The sequence below is a fragment of the Oryzias latipes genome, chromosome 8 (assembly GCF_002234675.1).
Source record: "Oryzias latipes chromosome 8, ASM223467v1".
Lineage (NCBI taxonomy): Eukaryota > Metazoa > Chordata > Actinopteri > Beloniformes > Adrianichthyidae > Oryzias > Oryzias latipes.
Window position 1 is genome coordinate 11,068,837 of NC_019866.2, and position 18,903 is coordinate 11,087,739.

General features: G+C 40.1%; 1 protein-coding gene and 1 long non-coding RNA gene across 2 annotated transcripts; both read right to left on the bottom strand.

The window, feature by feature from the left end:
• Positions 1-661: 661 nt before the first annotated feature.
• ccnf (cyclin F) lies at positions 662-11,580 on the bottom strand. Its single transcript, XM_004071660.4, has 17 exons — positions 11,176-11,580; positions 9,992-10,146; positions 9,722-9,828; positions 9,557-9,624; positions 8,914-9,110; positions 8,464-8,517; positions 8,069-8,173; positions 7,303-7,380; positions 6,806-6,960; positions 6,424-6,588; positions 6,208-6,331; positions 5,953-6,133; positions 5,726-5,813; positions 3,527-3,626; positions 3,270-3,406; positions 2,283-2,461; positions 662-2,159 (listed from the first exon to the last, which is right to left on the bottom strand). The coding sequence occupies exons 1-17, from the start codon at positions 11,186-11,188 to the stop codon at positions 1,777-1,779; spliced, it is 2,289 nt and encodes a 762-aa protein (XP_004071708.2). The 5' UTR covers positions 11,189-11,580; the 3' UTR covers positions 662-1,776.
• Positions 11,581-14,352: 2,772 nt separating this feature from the next.
• On the bottom strand, positions 14,353-18,518 carry LOC101175482. The gene is made up of 2 exons (XR_909156.2): positions 18,422-18,518; positions 14,353-18,277 (listed from the first exon to the last, which is right to left on the bottom strand). It is a non-coding gene; the product is annotated as an uncharacterized LOC101175482 (long non-coding RNA).
• Between the last annotated feature and the right edge of the window lie 385 nt (positions 18,519-18,903).

Below are 18,903 nucleotides of genomic sequence, written 5' to 3' on the forward strand. Positions count from 1 at the left end.
GGTTTCGCTTGCACCCACGTGGATGTACCTAAAACCTATTTCTCTCTATAGATTGTTTACTTATAATTAATTTAATTTGCTTGAAATAATGTATTTGTAAATAGAAATAATATAATAAAGTATTAATATTTTTAGAGCACTACAGACCGTTTTTCTTGTTCTTTATTGATGATTTTTTTTGCGAGTAATTGTGCTACTTTTTCATTAAGTTAAAAGGAATTATTGAGTTGTAAGCAAACAAGAAACAAAACTAAAAGTACATGATATAAGACAAACCCATTTTAGGGCGTTCAACTTTAGTGTTTAAATACCTACAGTTGCATTATTATTTATATAATTAAAAACACAAATAAGAAACTAAACCCCATGTTTTCAAAGTTTTTATTTGAACTTTAAAAAATACAAAAACATACTTTGTCTTGAAAAACAATGTACTTAAAAAATGTACATAGAAACCTACCTCTTTGGAGAGAGAAAACAATGTAAGGTAGTGGCATTTTCCATATTTAGTTTGCCATTTATACATCTTACTATGTACATAAAAACATGTATTCACAGTTAGTCACAGTCACTTGGAAGTCATGCACTCTGTATCCTGAAAGGATGCACAGTTCTATGAAACCCCAATGTGCAACAACCCGTCCAGCTTCCATTTGGGTGAATAAAAAGAAATGCAAAACTGTTTTAATACTTTTGTGTTGATTGTTCAAGCATCAGAACTTTTACATTTCAAGGGGTTTGCACTCCTGACGATGAAAGTGCTGGACCTGATCAAGATGTGAGGAAGAGTACAACTCAGCATTGTAGCTTTGTGTTGCTTCAAACACTGAATATTCATGACTGTGCAGTATGAAGGAGACAAAAAACAAAAAAAAACAAGGCCTCTAATGAATCATCCATCTAGTTATGAGTTTGTCATTATCAACACAGCCTAGTGAAAAACGTAACGAATAGGGCTCCTGATGGGATTAGTTTGCCACAACTTAAAAAAAGAAAATGTTTGACAGCACAACTGTTTTTTTTTTCCAAGAAGACCAGTAATTTCAGTTTTTCTTCTATTCTTATGTGCAGATATACATCCAAACAGATGAAACCACAGTACCTTTGGTAAAAAAAAAGTATGGAGACACACAGAGGATTTACCAGTATCATATTCTATGGACTTCTGATGCAGACATGACAAATACAAGATTAATTCTTGTACAGGCAAATTGCCTTAAACTCAGTCACAAAAACACAACAGCTTGGTTTTTAATAGGAAAAATAAGAACGGACAACAAACAATAAACCAAAGTGGGAGAAAAAAAATTCCCCTACGGTTGGATTTTATTTTCCAACTATCAATCATAATCTGAGATAGGCTGTTGTAGAAGCTGTAAACCAAGTGACAACCATTGTTTTAGACTCCTGAGAAAAGTCAAGTCACATTCAAAGTGGTTTTTGTAGGAAGTGTTTTTGTTTCTCTGTGCCAAGAAACTTGTCACTGTAACGTAACCTTATGGAAAGACAAATTTCCATGTCATTTATGCTGTTTGTTTATCAACCAACATTTTTTTAATGTTTGCTTCCCATTCCTTGTCTGTACAGTCTGAATCTTTTGATTTGCAAGCAGCTGCCTGATCAGTGCAGACTCATTGGCACCAGATATATCATCAAGAATACCATTAAAAAGTGCTTTTGGTGAAAAGCTGAGCAGTGGACTGGAATGGATCAACCTGAGCTCAATAAACCAAATATTTACAGGCTCAGAACCCCTGCATCGGTATGATACTCCTCTTATTTTTCCATCTCACTTCCACTATGAGCTGCAGCATTTTTTCTCTTCACTTGTTTGCTGGAGGTGCCCCGGTGCCTCTGCATGGGCACCAGGAGGCGGAATCCCGGATGGGCGTTAGCAGAGGCCACACCCAGCGAGCCCGTAAATGTCTTGACTGGGGATGGCATAATGGAGGAGGACGATGGGCTCACACTCTGGACGGACGAGTATCCTGAACTGTGAAGGTCTGGAGATAAGGAGGTGGAGTTGTGTCCTTGACAGATATTGTTTACCTCACTTTCTGCTTCACAAATACTGTCTTCATCGCTGGACAGAGCTCTGCAATGCTCTAGACGGTTTTCTTCATTACCCAGCGGATGCAGGTTGATTGAGATCATAGAAGCTTTGGAGAAACAAATAAATAAAACCAACATTCAATATTTACCATAAGACTCACTTTTTAAATTTTCAGTTAGTCCCAGAGCAAATGAATCTGTAGTTTTTCCACTGATGACTTCATACTTACTGTCAGAATCTTTTTCCATCTCACTTTCTTCCTCTTGGTCACCCTCATAACCAGAGCACGAAGACTCCAGACTCCAGTCCAGTATGTCCCCCAGTAGCATCTCCTCCTGATTGGACAGCTCCGCTGTTGGTGTGCCTACCAGGCTGCCTCTGCTGGCCCGCATGCAGTCATCCCGTCTCCTGAAGAACAGAGGGGGTACAGTGAGTCATACCAGCCGCTCACAGATGGTGGAAAATAAAACATCTTCTGGATAAAGAGTTCCCACGTTTGTTTGTCACAGTGGCCATGAGAAATGAGCAAGAAAGACGGCAGGGGCTATGGTCATTTAACTGCCAAGGAGATCAGTCTTATGGAGGATTTTAAAATTAGTCATCCTTTACAAAATAATTAAAACATACATGACACAAAACAACTTTAATTTTAAGCCCAAGACTAAAATATAAAAGGAACTCAGCTCTAAATGGATTTTTCACTCACTATGCAACTTTGGCTTTTTATATATAAAAGAAACATTTCAAAAAATAAATCCGTTGTTAAAATGATCTTTAAATGTGTGGTAGTCACAACGTGATTTCTTTAAGGAAATCTGTCAGAAAAAAGTATTTAAAAATGAAATTACATCAAAATTGGGCTATTTTCAGAGTGAGTAGTAGTCATCTCTTTCATTTTTACACTAAATGTGCTGAACTGGCAGTACAATTGAAGTAATTAGGTGGAGACTTTTATGTTGAATCTGCTCAAATTTTAGAATAGAATACAATAAAACTTTATTGATCTCACAAAGGGGACACTACCTTGTTACCATAGCCCTATGAAAACAGCAGATATATTATAGGTAACACTAAAATACACTTAAAAAAAACAATTGTCCAGTGTCTATGAAGGGCTGTAGAGTCTAATAGCTGACAGGAAGCTGACATGGTCTCATGGTAAAGAGGATCATCCATGATGGATTTTGGTTTCACCGCAGAGTTATTTTTGCCTCACCTCTTGTTAGTGCTGGATGGAGAGGCCAGGAAGGTGTGGATGTCTGCTGGTTGACCACTGGTGGGACTGGGAGGCTCCATCTCAGGCTCCACTTCAGGAATCTCCAATATTTGACAGAGCTCTTTGAAATCCATCACCTTGTTGGGGGCATTAAATGAATTGATTAATCATGCATAAGCTAAAACCAGCAACAAACATGCCGCAAAGCAAACCCATTTAGCTGATCTGTTTAGTAAAATGAGCACAGAAATGCGAACCTTTTCCTTGCTGATCTGGTGGAAAGCCTCATCCTCAAATCGCTGCTTCACTCCAGTGAGAGACACGTGTCTGTAATCTCTTGGAACGTCTTCACTGAAACTAAAGAGACAAAAAACTGATGAGACGAATTGTAATTTCTGCATCCCTGTTATCCATTTATACAAACAAATCTCAACGCTTTCCATATATATATCTTACTCATATAAACTGTCATTTGAGCAATTTAAGGAGAAAACTAAGTATAAATCTATAATGATTTAAAGAATCACTGATTTTGACCACAAATTTCACACATTTCCAATGAAAAGCACAGACATACCACAGAATGAAATGATGATGCACAACATCCTGGAATTTGAACTATGAACTTTTGCTTCTATTATTTTTTGAAGTGTCACACATAACATGAACTACCGGTAAATCAATTCCATTAAATAATTTAAAAGGAAACCAGTGCCATCTTTAGAGGGTATGCACGTGACCTCACAAGTGAACTGTTTTGCACTGTTTGCAGCCCAGTGTCTTTTCTTTTTTTTTTGATTGGAAACATGAAAGTAAGGCAGAATTTCAATTCAGCATGAAGGTAGATATTCTGTTGTTTCATTGAATCCAATGCCACCGACTGTGCGGCAGGTGTGGCTGGTGGTCAAGGAATCTTAAAAGATGCTCTGCCCTTTGCACATTTGAACTTTCTCTGGGCTGCAAAAGTGATGATCCTCTGACAGCAGACGGTGTGTCATCACACATCTTTCTTGCCCTTCAGGCGACAACAGTAAGCATGGCAACACATTATCTTCTGTGGGAGCAAAAAAAGAAGCTGCTATCCGAATGTGAGGATGCAGCTGAGAGTTTCTCTGCTGTTTAAAAATTATTAGGTGCCGACACATGCCGCCATGCTAAACATCTGGTAAGATTATGGATTTCAGCATTTCAGTACAGTAATATTGATTTTGTCATTAGGGATGAGCCAGAGTTCGGCTGAGTTAAGCTTTTTAATGCAACGGCCCCTGGCTTCATCTTTCAGGTGACCTTTTTGAGACATCTTGAGTGGTTTATTGGCAGTGAGAACTGCAAACAAACCAATGAGTGGAGGAAATGCCATGTTGTTTGCAAAAGAGACTTTTAAGCAGTGGAAAGTAAACTACGGTATATTAAACACCCACTCTATTAAAATGTGTTTTGGGTGTTTTTAACATGTTCTTGTGGCCTTTTTCTGATGATGGAGGACATATATAGAAAATAAAGCTTGAGAATTGCATTTCTGAGTATTTCTTTATTCAAATTGTTGTGAATCAGGAGCAGCTAAAAAATTTGAAACCCTTTTATTATCAATTACACATTACCTTGTGTATATATGTTTGCTTAAGCTCAATGCTCCCAAATCTCTTGGAAACAAGTACCGTTAGTTTACCTAATCAATGTCAATGTCTGATCAATACGGGCATGCTGAAAACATTCATACGTGTAACCAATCAATTCTTCTTATCTTATTTCTAAATAAACAAAACAACCACATGGTTACATCTGTGTGGGAGTCGGTGTGAAGCTACACACCGGACTCAGCAAACGACTACTTCTGATGAAAAGTCTATGCAAACGCACTTAATCGTGTGTTTATGGGTTTCCGTGTTTAAAGTTTGCGTTCATAAGTAGTTATGCTAGCTTTTAGACTGTTTTTGCACTCTGCGTACGCAATTGAACAAGTGTAGAGTCAAACTAGCTTTGGATTTGTATTGACCTATGGATGATGCCCCTTTTAATTCACGGAAGTGTCAATTGTTTAAAAATTGATCATGGAGGAGAAATGAATAATAATATCCGGATGGAGATATATGACACATAGTCTTTTCTATATTGGAATATCTTGTCATACATATATTGGAATAGAGCTGTGAAAGTAAAGGCCTGGAGCAAGATTAGCACCACTTTGACATTTCGCACCAATTTCTCTTCCATTTGTAGGAGCGCTAGTCAACAGTAGCAAAAAATAATTAAAATAAATAAAAATTGAAGTACCTCCCTGCTTGTCCAGTGTGAACACCATGGGCTAAACATGCGTTCAAGAACCAACGATTAGCGCGTTCTTGAATGCACGTCACGAACCCCGTGTGTTGGGGACTTTAACAACATAGATCTTGTAGGAACTCAAAGTTTTGACATCAAGATTGAAGCTTCAACATTAGCACTAAAAAACCTACCACTTGACATAAAGCAGCACAGAAAGGGGGATGAGGTCCTGCTTGGAAAATCCCGTGTAGTCGGCTAATAGCGTCGGCCAGACGGGGCCTGCAGGAGTGAAGGACATAAAAGCCACGGAGGTGAACATAAACTTAACACACAAACAAAACTATAAATTAATTTGCTTTCAAACATTGTTGCAATGTGAGTCCTGTTGCATGTGTGTGTAAGCAGTGATTGTTATTACCATAATGATGTAGTGCTCGTGTAAGCAGAAGTGCGGCACAGGCCAGTTTGGCGGGCGGCGGTGCGGAGAGAGCGGAATAGAGCAGCGAGAGTTCACAGATGTAGCTGAACAGGTGAGTGGTTCGCCTCTCCAGGGGGAGCAGATAGAGCAGCACTTCCCCATAATCCAGCAGAGTGGCCCCCTGAGGAAATGCAAAAATTAGAATACAAAAACTCCAAACACATGATTTTCCATATCAATAGTTTCAACACAAACCCGGATCTTTCCTTCCAGCACAGACACAACCTCTCCCATCATTCGGACCAGGTCTTCATATTTGTAGGTGTTGTCTGTGAGCCAAACAGCTTCTCGTATGGTCAAGATTTCTTTACTAATATATCTAAAAAAAAATAAGTATTTAAACATTAATTAAAACAAGAAAACACGATCCAGAGGGGATATTAACCTAAATATGCTTTTGAGAGTCCTCACCGTGTGCAAACAACCATGCAGGCGATTCCTAACAACTGGAGGCGTGCCTTAGGGACAGACCGCAGAGCCAGGTAACGGTCCACGCAGCTCACCGTCACATGCAGCGTCTGGCTGGAGAAGTCCTTCATGGTGGTGACCTCCACAAGCCAGTCCACCAAGATATACCTGCATATACAGAAATTTGATAAATATATGGAGTTAATGTCAAATTGAAATACAATATAGAGTTTATTGCTTTAAAAAATGTGCTGTTTTTAGAGAGGCCTTTGGCTGACTCAACCAAATCATAACAGTGAGTCATCAAAAAGGTTAACTGTGCACATGTTCTGATATTACATAATAAACCCAGCAGCATGGGGCTCAGTTCTTTTGTCCCATATACCTCATAGTGTCCTTAATGCCTCTTCTCAGGAGGCCCGGAGTGCTGTGCTGTGTCGCTACGGAGGAAGAGCTGAAGAGCTGGGCCACGATGTCCGAGCAGGCTTTGGACTCTAACCCCAGCGGGTTCCTGGTGCTGCACACTCTAGCCAGAGACAACTGAGGAAAGACCCCCAAAGTTAGAACTTTTGTTTTTCACTAAAAAGGGTGTGACAATTTGTCGAACTGTCCCACACCAGCTTACAGCTATAATTGCAGATCTTACAATTCAGATGAGTCACGTTATTATAATTCAGCAGGGAGATGAAGGGAAAAAAACGAGCATGTCAACAACTGTCAAGCCCTTCAGAAAAGCCATGATAGCACGTCAAAGAGGATTTCTACATGAATCAAAATGATGAAATGTTGTCAAAAGATAAAACTTGTTTTTCTGATTTACAAGACCATAGGGAGCAAAGAGAACAACATTCCCGACTGTCTAAGAAAGCGCTAACTCCATACCTGTGCCTCCCAGCATCCTTTGCCTGCATAGTCCCTGAGGGTTCGTACACTCTGAAGGTACCTTCCTGGATCCAACACCTAATAATCAGACACAAGAAAAACACCAGTTTCAGAGAAATTCAGAGATTATTTAACTATTTCACATTGTAATACTGACATTTGATAATGAGGTCGCTCATCAATAAACTAAACTGATAAGGAAAGAACCAAACAAAAGGACAACCACAGCACCAGTGAAACTTTCACACCAACAGGTCAGGTTTGACGGCTACTTCACCCAAAGTGATTGCCAGGAGGGAGGAAAAGGCCGGGACAACGGTTTGGAAACTCGTATGCTGTGAGACTGTTGTTATGATGCAGTGATACTGAAGCCGTTTCAAACATTCCCATTCCACATATGGAAAGTCTGGCTACAAGATAGAGGTTGCACAGTGGCAAAATATGCAAGAAAGGAGAGAAGAAATGCTCCTTTTCAAGAAAAAATGACTAAAACTGATGCTTGAATGTGCATTTTGCACAACAATTCAGCTTAACTACTGGTTTGCTCTCAATTAAAAATGTCTTTTGACTCCAAATGTTTGATTCCCGCCTATTTTTACTGCTATTTCCATTTTGTGAGATAAAGCTGGATTGTCCTTTTGTTAACAGTGATCTGGTAAAATCCACTCCTTCCAGAAGTGGTTTGAGGGGACTTAACCAGTTTTGACAGATATGCAAAGGCCCGGTTTCAGTATTAGGATTTACAGAGGGATCCATTTGAGCTTACAGCATCTTTACGACTGTGCAGCCACAGCAGGTATGAGCTTTGTAGACAGCCAGCCTGTGACGACTCCTCCAGCATCGATATGGCCTCTGATCTTCTCCCATCATCCTAAAAAAAAGAAGATGAAAATCCCTCAAACGTTATGAAAATCGCCTAAAACATTGTGCTTAAAAATTGATTGGGAAAAACATGCTCGTAAACACAGACAAACAGTGATTCTGTGAATAAGAATCAGTTACATAGAACAGACAAAAACAATGATTTTATCTGTGTGGGCTCCTAACAACTAACCCAACACAGTCCCCCATGACAAACAGCACACATATTCATGACATGCAGACAGAAACTGAACCAACAACGCCCTAAACAACCAGATTTAACCCAGCTTTTTTACTCACCTCAAACAGCAGCAGAACTCTGGCCAAACAGTGCAACAAGGGACCCTTCTTCTCCTGCAGAGGAAGCACAAGAATCAATAATGGAACACATGGAAAGAATGAAAAATCTCCACCAAAAATAGATCGATAAAAGTACTTTGGTGTGTGTAAACGCATTAAAATCGATATGCTAGTAATAGTTTCAGCAGGAACTAGTGTCAGTGTTTTCCAGGAGCAGAAAATAGACCATCAAGGCCATCATTTTTCTGCTAAAATGTAATCTGCTGATAATAAGCACCTAAAACCCAGATTCTACCCTCCACTGACCTTAGACTGATTTTTTCTAAGCATATTGTTGTCTGTCAAATATAGAAGACAAAGCTAAAGATTAAAGAAACACAGATACAGGGCTCCTCAGGATGGACTCGATGGAGCCACAGCAGCAGCAACAACAGCAGCAGCAGCACCTACCATGTTAGTATCGCACTCGGCCTTGAGGTGATCGAACACCACGGCCTTGCAGCAGCTGCCGGTGGGTGACCACGGCGGACGGATGAAAACCCAAGTGAATGGGTCGGCTTTGGGGGAGCGCACGCTTTCCGCCAGGCTAAAGAAGTGGGAGGCCTTTTGACCGCAGACGTCCGCTCGCCCTTCATCACTCAGCAACGCTGAAGAACAAAAGGGAAGACAGTAGAAAAGGTTCATATCAAGACAAACTCATAAGTGTCTTAAGCTATAAAAAAAAAATTTCTGACTTTTTTTAACCATGTGTTTTTGAAATATTCCTGTTAGACGCCAGTCGAGCATCTTAAATATACCGTTCTGAGGTAGATAGTGCTGGAAGACGCACACAAAGGCAAGTTTTATATTTTTTTCTCCTAATGCATACTTCATATACTGCCCACTTGTGGGTAATTAAAAGTTGTTGAGGATGCAGAGGCTGCAAGCAATGTATAATGATGCCTTGAGGATGCGATTGAAGACCCCTTGATAGTGTAAAGCTGTCTTTAGGTGTTTTTGATGTTATGTTGTGTTATTGCTCTTGAGAACGAGAGCATTTTGTCTTTGATTAAAATACATACTGCTCAGGAAATGTAGCCTTTAGTGCACTTACGCCCTTCATTGTATAAATAAGCAATCCCAAGTTTCACAGCAGCCTCGAAATTCCCTTTTTCTGCAGCTCTAGATTGAGAAAAAAAAAATTGCAGTTAAAAACTCGATAAATGACAAGCAGTCAGAACAGTGAATTTCTTTCTTTTTTTGTAAGAGGGAACCATACTTTTCAAATAGCCATAAGGTGTTGGGGGATGGCCATCGGTCTCTGAAACTGACCCTGGCCCACACACTGGAGTGGTTGTCTACAATATCCCGCAGCTGGGAATGAACCTACAACCAAAACAAAATAAGATTAACAAAAGCAGGAACAAAAAGAAACTTTATAGTTTTTAGTCACAAGATGCGCAAAGAACAGTCACTTGAGATTTGACAAAATGCAGCACATATGTTAAAGAACAAACTGCACAATTCAAATGCATACATCATTACTTACTGCTCTAACAGAGAGGAGGTCTTCTGCAGACAGACACTGAAGCACACAGAGAAGAATCTCCTCAGGCAGAGACAGCAGCGTTAGGGACGACGAGCGTTTACGAACCCGCTTCCGCACTGGAACCGAGTAACATTTTGAACAACGGCAGTGGACAACTGTAGACAGAGGAAGGGAGGAAAAAGTCATCAATACATGGATTTGTGGATGCATCTCTAGAGCAGCATCTTTAATGCACGCAGAAATGTACAGAATTTCATTCAAGTGTACAAAAGCACTTCACAGGGTAATGCGAAAAACTCATTCTCACATCTGTGCGAAAATCAATATTTGCACATCATTATAAAGGCATTTTAGAGGCAGTTGCCTCCTCTTGTGTTATTTGGTCAAGATGGTCATAAATAAAATAAAAAAATAATCAAGAATAATCAAATCCTATTTTAAAAAAAAATGTAAAAAAGAAAGAAATAAGATTCTACAGCAAGCCTCGTCTCTACAGCAATAACTTTTTCACTTAGCATAAAGTTTCATAAAATACAGTTAAACACTATTTTGGTCATATTTTTGTAAATAGATGAAAATTAAGGATAAAAAGTTGAAAATATGAAGACCCTTCAAGATAAATGACAGTAAATTCTCAACTCCCTCCATCATGAAGATGACAAACGTTTGACACCCTCGTGTGGCCTTCTCTGCATATTTGAATAAATATGATAAAGATTTAAACAAACACCAACCATTTTATAAGGATTCATTTAAAAAAATGTTGTGTTAAATATACATTGCACCTGAATAATCGCAGAAAAATAGTTTGAAGTAAGTTTCTGAGTTGAAGAAATCGAATCAGATGAGCGCCCAAATTTCCCTCCCGTATTCCGATTGAAGCTTGAGTTCTTTATTTTTAAATCTAGTTTATAGTTATATATATTTAAATACTACTACAACAAACAAGCTAGATTAATTTAAAGGTTATGGACTTTATTTTTGATTTTAGGTTTGTATTAACTTAAATAGAACAAGTTTTGTTAGTACATCGCTTACTTAGTTGCTAAATTTCACTGCACTCTCTGAATACTTACAAATAAAGACAGACTATATATTTACATTCATAAAAGGCAAAATATTTAACTATTGTTTCACGGAAGATATAAATATTAGTAGGAAGAAAGTTTTTAAAATCTACTTACCGCCCGCTTTCATTGCAAGTGGCTCAAGACCGATGTATGGAGATACAACACGGAACAAGTGCGTATAATGAGTGACGACACCACCTAAAACAAGCAAAATTATTTGCTGCTTTTGTCAGAAAACTAAATTAAGAATGATACGATATCTGCTGTCTTTCTATCACCAGCTAACATCCTATAAATTGTTAGCTCCTGCCTGAATTCAAATCCAAGCGTGTCCACATTTGGCCCCGCCCCGAAAGCGGTCTAGGACCGCCCGCGCCCATGGTTTAAACTCATTGTTTAATCTGATTGGTGAAAAGTGGTGACGCCCATCCGTTGCATCAAGACTTTCCGATTGGTCATCCCGCAGAGCGAAGGCTGTGGTTGGCCATACGGTATAAACTGGAAAAGTAGAGAATTCTATTGGATAACGTAATGCCTTTTCGAAGTACGCGCTCGCCCAAAAGCACAAATAATTGGATGACCTGAATATGAAGCTGTCCACAGAGCGACCATTTTGAAGTGAACCATGGGATATGTAGTCACATAAAATAGACAATTTAAAGGTACCGCTTTTAAAGGGACAGCTACAAATTAACCCTCCCCACAGTGGTATAATAGAAGAACTTAAAAAAAAAAAAAACAGCTCCAACTACGTTATTGGTACTCAAACTGTGGAGAATAAGTTTGAACCAAAAGCTCACTGTTAAGTAAATAAGATAAAAAACAACAAATGTACATTTTTCTTTGTTAGTTTTATTTATTTATTTTTATGTTTTGGTATTGTGCAAACCTTTAACTTCTTAACTTTTGATTTAAATTTACAAGCGTTGTTGTTTTCTCTTTACTCTAAATGCAAATTTAAATTTCCTGATATAATTAGCAGTTCTTGAAAAAAATGTAAGGATATATTATTTTTCTGCAGTTTTGAGAGCAAAACATGGATTTACACAAATCTTTATATAATATCCTGGCTTTATTGGATTTTGCCCCTCCTCCCCTAAGGTTCTAGTTTACCATAGTTTAACCTCCATGTACACCTTTGCCCCCATACCCAGGAATCCAGCAATTACATCCTGCCTCATTTGGACCAATCTTTCATACCCAAAAGGGTTTCTAACCCTGACAAGGTTTCTGTTTATACCAGCAAAAGTCCTAACGAGATAACAAAAACGAGTCCCCCCCCTCCAACCCACACAAAAACACATCACTTCACATCTCAGTAACCATGTGACCGACAACACAAATGAATGAATGAAAGCAACAGATTGGTTTGGCCTCTATTGCAGCTGCCTCGGAGAAAACTACATGATTAAGACCTTTTTGTTGCGTCTCTATTGACGATAAATAAACTTCTCTGTTAGCTGAATAGTGTCCTCTTGATTGCTAGTTTTTGGAAGGAGGTTATAAAGGACCAGAGTGCACAGTCAGTCCTTTGTTGCTTTCAAGCCTTCTATTGATCGGTTCATCACCTGTTCACCTAATCTCATCGCTACAAACAAAGCTACTACTCAGTAATTACATTTAAGAGGGCAAAGGCTTTTGGAAGTGTCAAAAAAGGTTCCACGGCAATATTATTTATTTCCCATTTTTATCTTGACTTGCACAATAAAGAAAGTGTATTTCCTCTTAACTCACTATGGGAAATATTCTTTGCTCTATTTAACACTGGAGATGCAGCAAAATCAAATTATCTTGAGTGACCTCAGTCAGGGCAAGGGCTGTGACATCTTCAACTGGATGCACTGTTTCCATAGAAACTCCAACCCATCGCAGCCACTTTCAGGTAAAAAAAACCCCACAAAGTAAATGATAACAAATAGGCAGCATAATGGGGTCTTAAAAATGACATTTTGATTTTCTCCATCAAAAGCATCCAGTTGTAAAATTGTTCCAAAAAAACATGTCGTAGCACATCTGGAAATTAGACTTTTTATTTCTTTATGGTTTTGTTCTCCTAAAACGAATAGACTAAGGACAAAATAAACAGCATATTGGAAATTGAAATGACTGATGCATAATTTGAAGTTGTGTTTTTTCATGTTCAGATACCATTCCATTCACTTGCTTTTCCCCACATTTGTTTGCATTACTATAACTACAGAAAGACTCATTTTAATAAAATTTAACATCTAATTGCATTTGAATGTCTGGTCAGCCTTGTGCAGTTTCAGTCTATACCTGTCTCCAAAAGCAGCTATCCCAAAAACAATCCCCTATCTCATCACCAAGGTAGCATTAGACAGCTGCTGGAGGCAGTGACTAATCAAAAACAGACACATTCATCTTTTACACAGATGCTGTTGATTTGAATCGATGGTTAATAAAACCATCAGGCCACCAGTGGCTCATGGCCAGATTTGATCAAGTCATGTTGCGGCGTATGCTGCATGTTTCTGAACCTTTGTCAGCTTTGTAAAATTCAGCTGCATGTGGGCCAAAATTGTGCTGAATGCTTGGGTCTGAAGCCAAACCCTGGAGATAAAGAGGCGGATGAGTTGCTCCCATCTGGTTTCCTGTGATCTGTGCTGACCCTTGCAATCCAAATGACCACTTCCACCCATCTGCACTTTGTCCCTGTTAGCCCCCTCCACCCTGTAGCAAGATCTAAACATGGTTCCCTCCACACCCACCTTGGTTCCTCAGCTGCCGTCAGCATATAACAAAAAGTTATTTTTTCATACTAAAAATGTGAAAGAAACTTCCACTGACATAAGCAGATTTACCTCCGTTTGCAGCCTGTAAAACAGTATTGGATGCCAGTGTCTCTGTGAAGGTTCTTTACCAGTAGGGGGTGTCATTTATTCTAGGTAACAGGGGCCCATTTGTTTTCTTAACGACAAGATGTCATGTGCGTATCACAGCAAGTCATTCCATCTTGGAAGAGACCATATGACAATGTGTCTATATTCAGCTGCAAAGGGAAGCTTCAGGTGATTCAACCAGCTACAGATGTGCCTTGTGTTTCGGGGAAACGTGAAGGGGCAATTGTAATCAATCTGTTCCACAGTCTAAACAATGCATTGTCTTTCCACTCCTCGTTTGTCTTCTGTATTTTTAGCCCTGTCAAGAGATTCGTCCAGTTCAATCAGGGCAGGAGTCATTTCTGCAACCCTTCAGAAAAACTGCTATTAAAAAATCAAATAAAAGGTTTTCTTCCAGACACAAATCTTTGCAGAAAAATTCAGTCAGGGGTAAACGTGTTCACAGGACATTTATTAAATGCGGTGCATACATAAGGAGCTTAAATTTACATGTAAGTGAAAATATACAGTACACATTTAAAAAAAACAGTATTATTTACAGCACCAACTGTTAGAGGCAACATATAACCAAATATTTTTGTGTCACTTCCTAGAGTGACAAACAGCAAAAGCGAACAGCAAAGCTGTCTTCTGAGAGAGGGAAAGAAATCCCTGCAGCAGAGAGAGGTAGATTTTCCCTTTGAATAATTCAGAAGGCAGAGGGCAAATCACTTTACATCTTCAATGAAATCATATCTGGTCAGTGTCTATAAGTCTCTTACTGGCACAACATAGCTCCAAGAATTAGCACTGTAACTACACTAACATAAAATAGTCAGTGTGCACTAGACATGTGACATTTGCACTGACACATATAACCCAAGGCAAAAAAGTAGAGCGTGTACCTCACCAGTAGTCTGTGTTTCTGTTTGTCTTTGCTGGCGCTTGCCCCACCCAGTTAAAATCGTTTGTCTAAACTATCACTTATTCTATTTAGTTTCATTGTGGTACAATTAAACATTGGCGTGGTGAAGAACACCATGACTGTGTTTAAATCATTGACTGTATATGAGAACTGGATTGGGCAATCTCTGCCCATCTTTCATTCCAAATTGGAAGAGCTGGCTGGTCCCAAAAAGCTGAAATTCCATAGACTTCTGATGAGAAATAAACCGTTATTATTCAGACATTGTCTTTGTCAAATTAACAATTCTTGCTCTGCTACCTTTTTTTCATGATATTTTTGCTGTAGTTCAAGTTACTTAAGTTATAAAAAGACCAATCAGATGCCTCAATAAAAGAGGAACGTCTTGCGTTTGATTGGCATGTTTCTTCAGGGCCGTTTTCAGTGGAAGGATTGTAGATTTCCAACAAGCTCACTCCTAATTGGCGACAGTGGTTTCCATAGAAACAATGACTCAGACCGACTCGGACCAATCACTGCTTACTGATGTAATCTATTTTGCGAAAAAAATAGCGACTGAATCGACTTAATTTCATTGGAAAAAGTCATTTTCTATGGGTGCCTTCACACTCACTCAACCAGTCCAGTTCTCCTATACAGTCAATGGTATTTGACTGTATAATTGTATAATTGAGACCATTCATTCAATGGTCTGAATTAACTCACTATTCCCCGGTAAGTGCTCTATAAAGCCACATTTTTTTTGAATTGTCTGAATAAACATAAAAAAATCAATCCAGTGCTTTTGTAATTTCCCAGATGTCTCTGCAAAAAAATTGCGTTGTGATTCATTGATGCTCACTAGATTGACACCAATGCCTTGTGTTTGAACAATTTGGCATTTGACGAAAAATTTAGTAAATTCATTTTTGATGAATCATCCAGGTTTTCATCATCAGAACACAAGTTATATTAGGTTTTACTTCTGTAAAAGATATTCTGTGAAATCCCTTTTTAGAGACTATCGCTTCAGATTGACTGACGTTGAAACTGCATCTAGTACTGCATCATTTCCCTCATTTATAATTATGTTCCGTTAAGGTTGGCTGATCACATTCTAGCTGCGGCTAGAAGGTGATCACCTACAGTAAGCTCCCACATGAGTCACTTTACCACAATTTCCCCCTAAGTGGTCAAACTTAGGGAGTCCAGTTGATATTTAATATCCAATGTGAGACACCATGAAAATGATTGACACTTCTCATGTCAGCAGCGGCAGATAAGTGTTTGCTTCAACTGCTACAGCTGGTATGCTGGCCCTTGTGACAGTCCTTGAAGTTGTGCGTTCCTACATGCACGTACTAGTTCTCCTCCACCTTGAATTACCGATCAATGGAACATTGATTAATGACAGGTTTGAAAAACGCATGAGTGCTAATGGCAGATGGTGTGAACTAAAGTTACACTCAGTGTCATGAGGGAGCGTTGAAGACGAACGAAATGGCTTTGTGTTTCTCATCCAGTGAGCCCACACACCAGCAAAAAAAGCCCCTAATAACAGATATGAGCCACGTTACATTCAGTTACTCTTGGACAGAAAAGGTCCAGGAAAAGGAAACCCCGGTCAATCAGAGCCTTTAGAAAAGTCTGTATTCACTGGAGAACTGCCTGTTTTTCTATTTTCAGACCAATGCAGGGTTTTCTGTGTAAGAGAACAGCAAAATTTCTTTGGTAAAGAAAGGCAAATACACTGAATGAGCTACATAACAATGAACAAATGAAAAAAAAGCCATGTCAAAACAAATGGGTGAGTTATATGTGTCAGATGGAAACAGGGGAAAGAGAGAAAGAGCAGGGGGTGTTAAACTCTAAGAAGTTCAGATGGAAACGGGGGGAATGTTTCAGAGCTTTTTTCCATGAGTGCCTCCTCAAGGCACCGAGCGGGAGGGGCTAGAGGAGCAGGAGAGGAGCAGGATCAGTCAGAGTGTCCCTCCAGTGGCATGTCCCCTAGGGCAGTGTCCTTCAATAATCCTGGCCTCTCCTGTGTGGAGTTGGGGTGCCTCACATTGACTACGAGGCCAGGTGAAAAATGTTCACACACTGATAATAAGGCAAGCAGTCAGTGTCCCTAATGCTTCCGCAAAAGGAGATTGAAGCTACAAAAGACCCTTTTAGAGTTTGACTAAAAGGTTTTCTTGCGTAGACACGGTGATATGTGCAAATCCACAGTTCCTTGGTGCTGAAGTCAAAGTTCCAGTTTGTCTAAGCTCCCTTGAAAACCTCGCACTTCCCCAGCAGGTCTTCTGCTCTGTCCAGCTCATCTCCCACGCAGATGCCATTAAGATCCTGCCGGACTCAAGTTCCACTATCCCGTGGCGTAAAAAAAGCCCCCAACACATTGCTGCAGTGTCACAGGATGAGCCAATGACGCTGGCCACTGACGCGAGTGTCCTGCTCTTCTGGATGGGTATCGGGTTGCTCTCTGGCCCACCTCTGGACTCTTGGAGAGTCACCTATCCCTGTATCAAGAATGCTGCGACTGACGTGCTTAGTGACGGCAGCGTTGACTCCAACAGCAGCTCTGCATAGCGGGTTGGGTGTCCATGCGAGCTCCCATCAGCTATAGGGTTCCAAGGGACCATCCATGCATGTAAATATGCATGCAGTCTGCAAGGCATATTTGTGCGGGCCCTCTCAGGGGGTTGTTTTGACACAGGACACCTGCTGTCTAATGATAAGAAAGTGTGAGTGAAGCATTGTTGACCCACCTTTGCCAATCCAATAGTGTGGTCCAGCCCAAACAGATCCTCTGTGTCATGTCTGTCTGTCCTTCAGTTCCCAGCCTAACTTAACTCTGGTGAGAGCTGAGCCAAACTCTGGAATAAAGAACAGAGGGGCTTTGGCACTGAGAGGATGTAAAGAGCAGACTTTTTAGCCAGACCATGGGCTCCACGCTTTGGCCGTGTCTCTATTTTTGAGATTCTTAAACTCGTGTCCGCGATCTTTCTTTCTTTAGAGGGGACACTGCTCGGAGGTGAATGAACCCCCTTCCTTCTTTTTCCGTCTTTTCTTCTTGTGGGCAGTCCAGCATGCAGTGGCCATCAACAGGAGCAAAATGCCCATCACTAAAAGGACCACCGACACCACTTTAGTCTGTGGTAGGTCATTGTAAGTGTAGGTAACCCCTGTTCCTGCCACCCCAATAACCAAAGAGATTATTCCAAAAGGAAATATGCAGCGGTACCAGGACTTCTCCATGCCTCCAGTGGCTTGAGACAAACGCTCCAGGGAGGAGAGTACTTCGGGGACTTTAGCACCAGTCTCCAGGGACTGGGTCTCCTGACCAGAGTTACTTTGGGGCTGTGGCTGGCAAGCAAAATGTCCAGTTGTGCAGCCCATTTTGGGTGGGCTCGCAGATCCCAACTGGTCAATAGCGTTGGTCTCCGGGATCAAAATTGTCGTCTGCTCCAGCCTGGAGAAACAGAAGCAGGCACAAAAAGACAAAAAAAGATTTAAAAAAAAAAGAGAAGTTTGAGCTGAAACTGAGGAAAACGACTAAAGCTGCGATGGCAGGGACGTGTCAAGGAAAGGCTTGTAAATCCAAAAATCTACTCACACTCTTTCCTTCGCTTGCTTCACTCTGTGGCTGCTTCTTTGAACAGTGCTTGCTGGCCCTTCCACAGCACATTGTAGACTCTGCAGAGTGTAGTGACGGCATTTATAAAGCACCAAAGGAGCGGGAGGAGCGAGGCAGAAAAACTGGGAAGTCGTTTGGTTGTGATTGGCCATTTCAGAGTGACATCAAACACTGAAGGGGCTGCAGAAGCACAGGAAGGGGGAGGGGAGAAGGCTTCTCTATTTTCTCCTCGTCCCCATCATTTCACCTCAATTACTGTCTGTTTTTGTAAAAAAATAATAATAAATGCTCCAAGGCATGCTTTAAAAAAAGGGGGACTCCTTCTATTCCTCTGTTTACAAATTTACACATAAAGTTGCAAACCCCTTCGTGTAGAAACACAAAATTGATCCAAAAAATTCGACACCCACGTAGTCATTTTGCGTCTAAACATCTGAAATAAATTATATGCAGGAATGCAT

Excerpts from the sequence above, each read along its gene's own strand:
- ccnf (XM_004071660.4), bottom strand. Across the intron at positions 8,174-8,463 it reads GAGTTCTGCTGCTGTTTGAG|GATGATGGGAGAAGATCAGA; the intron begins GTGAGTAAAAAA and ends TCTTTTTTTTAG. Across the intron at positions 3,407-3,526 it reads ACCAGATCAGCAAGGAAAAG|GTGATGGATTTCAAAGAGCT; the intron begins GTTCGCATTTCT and ends GCCCCCAACAAG.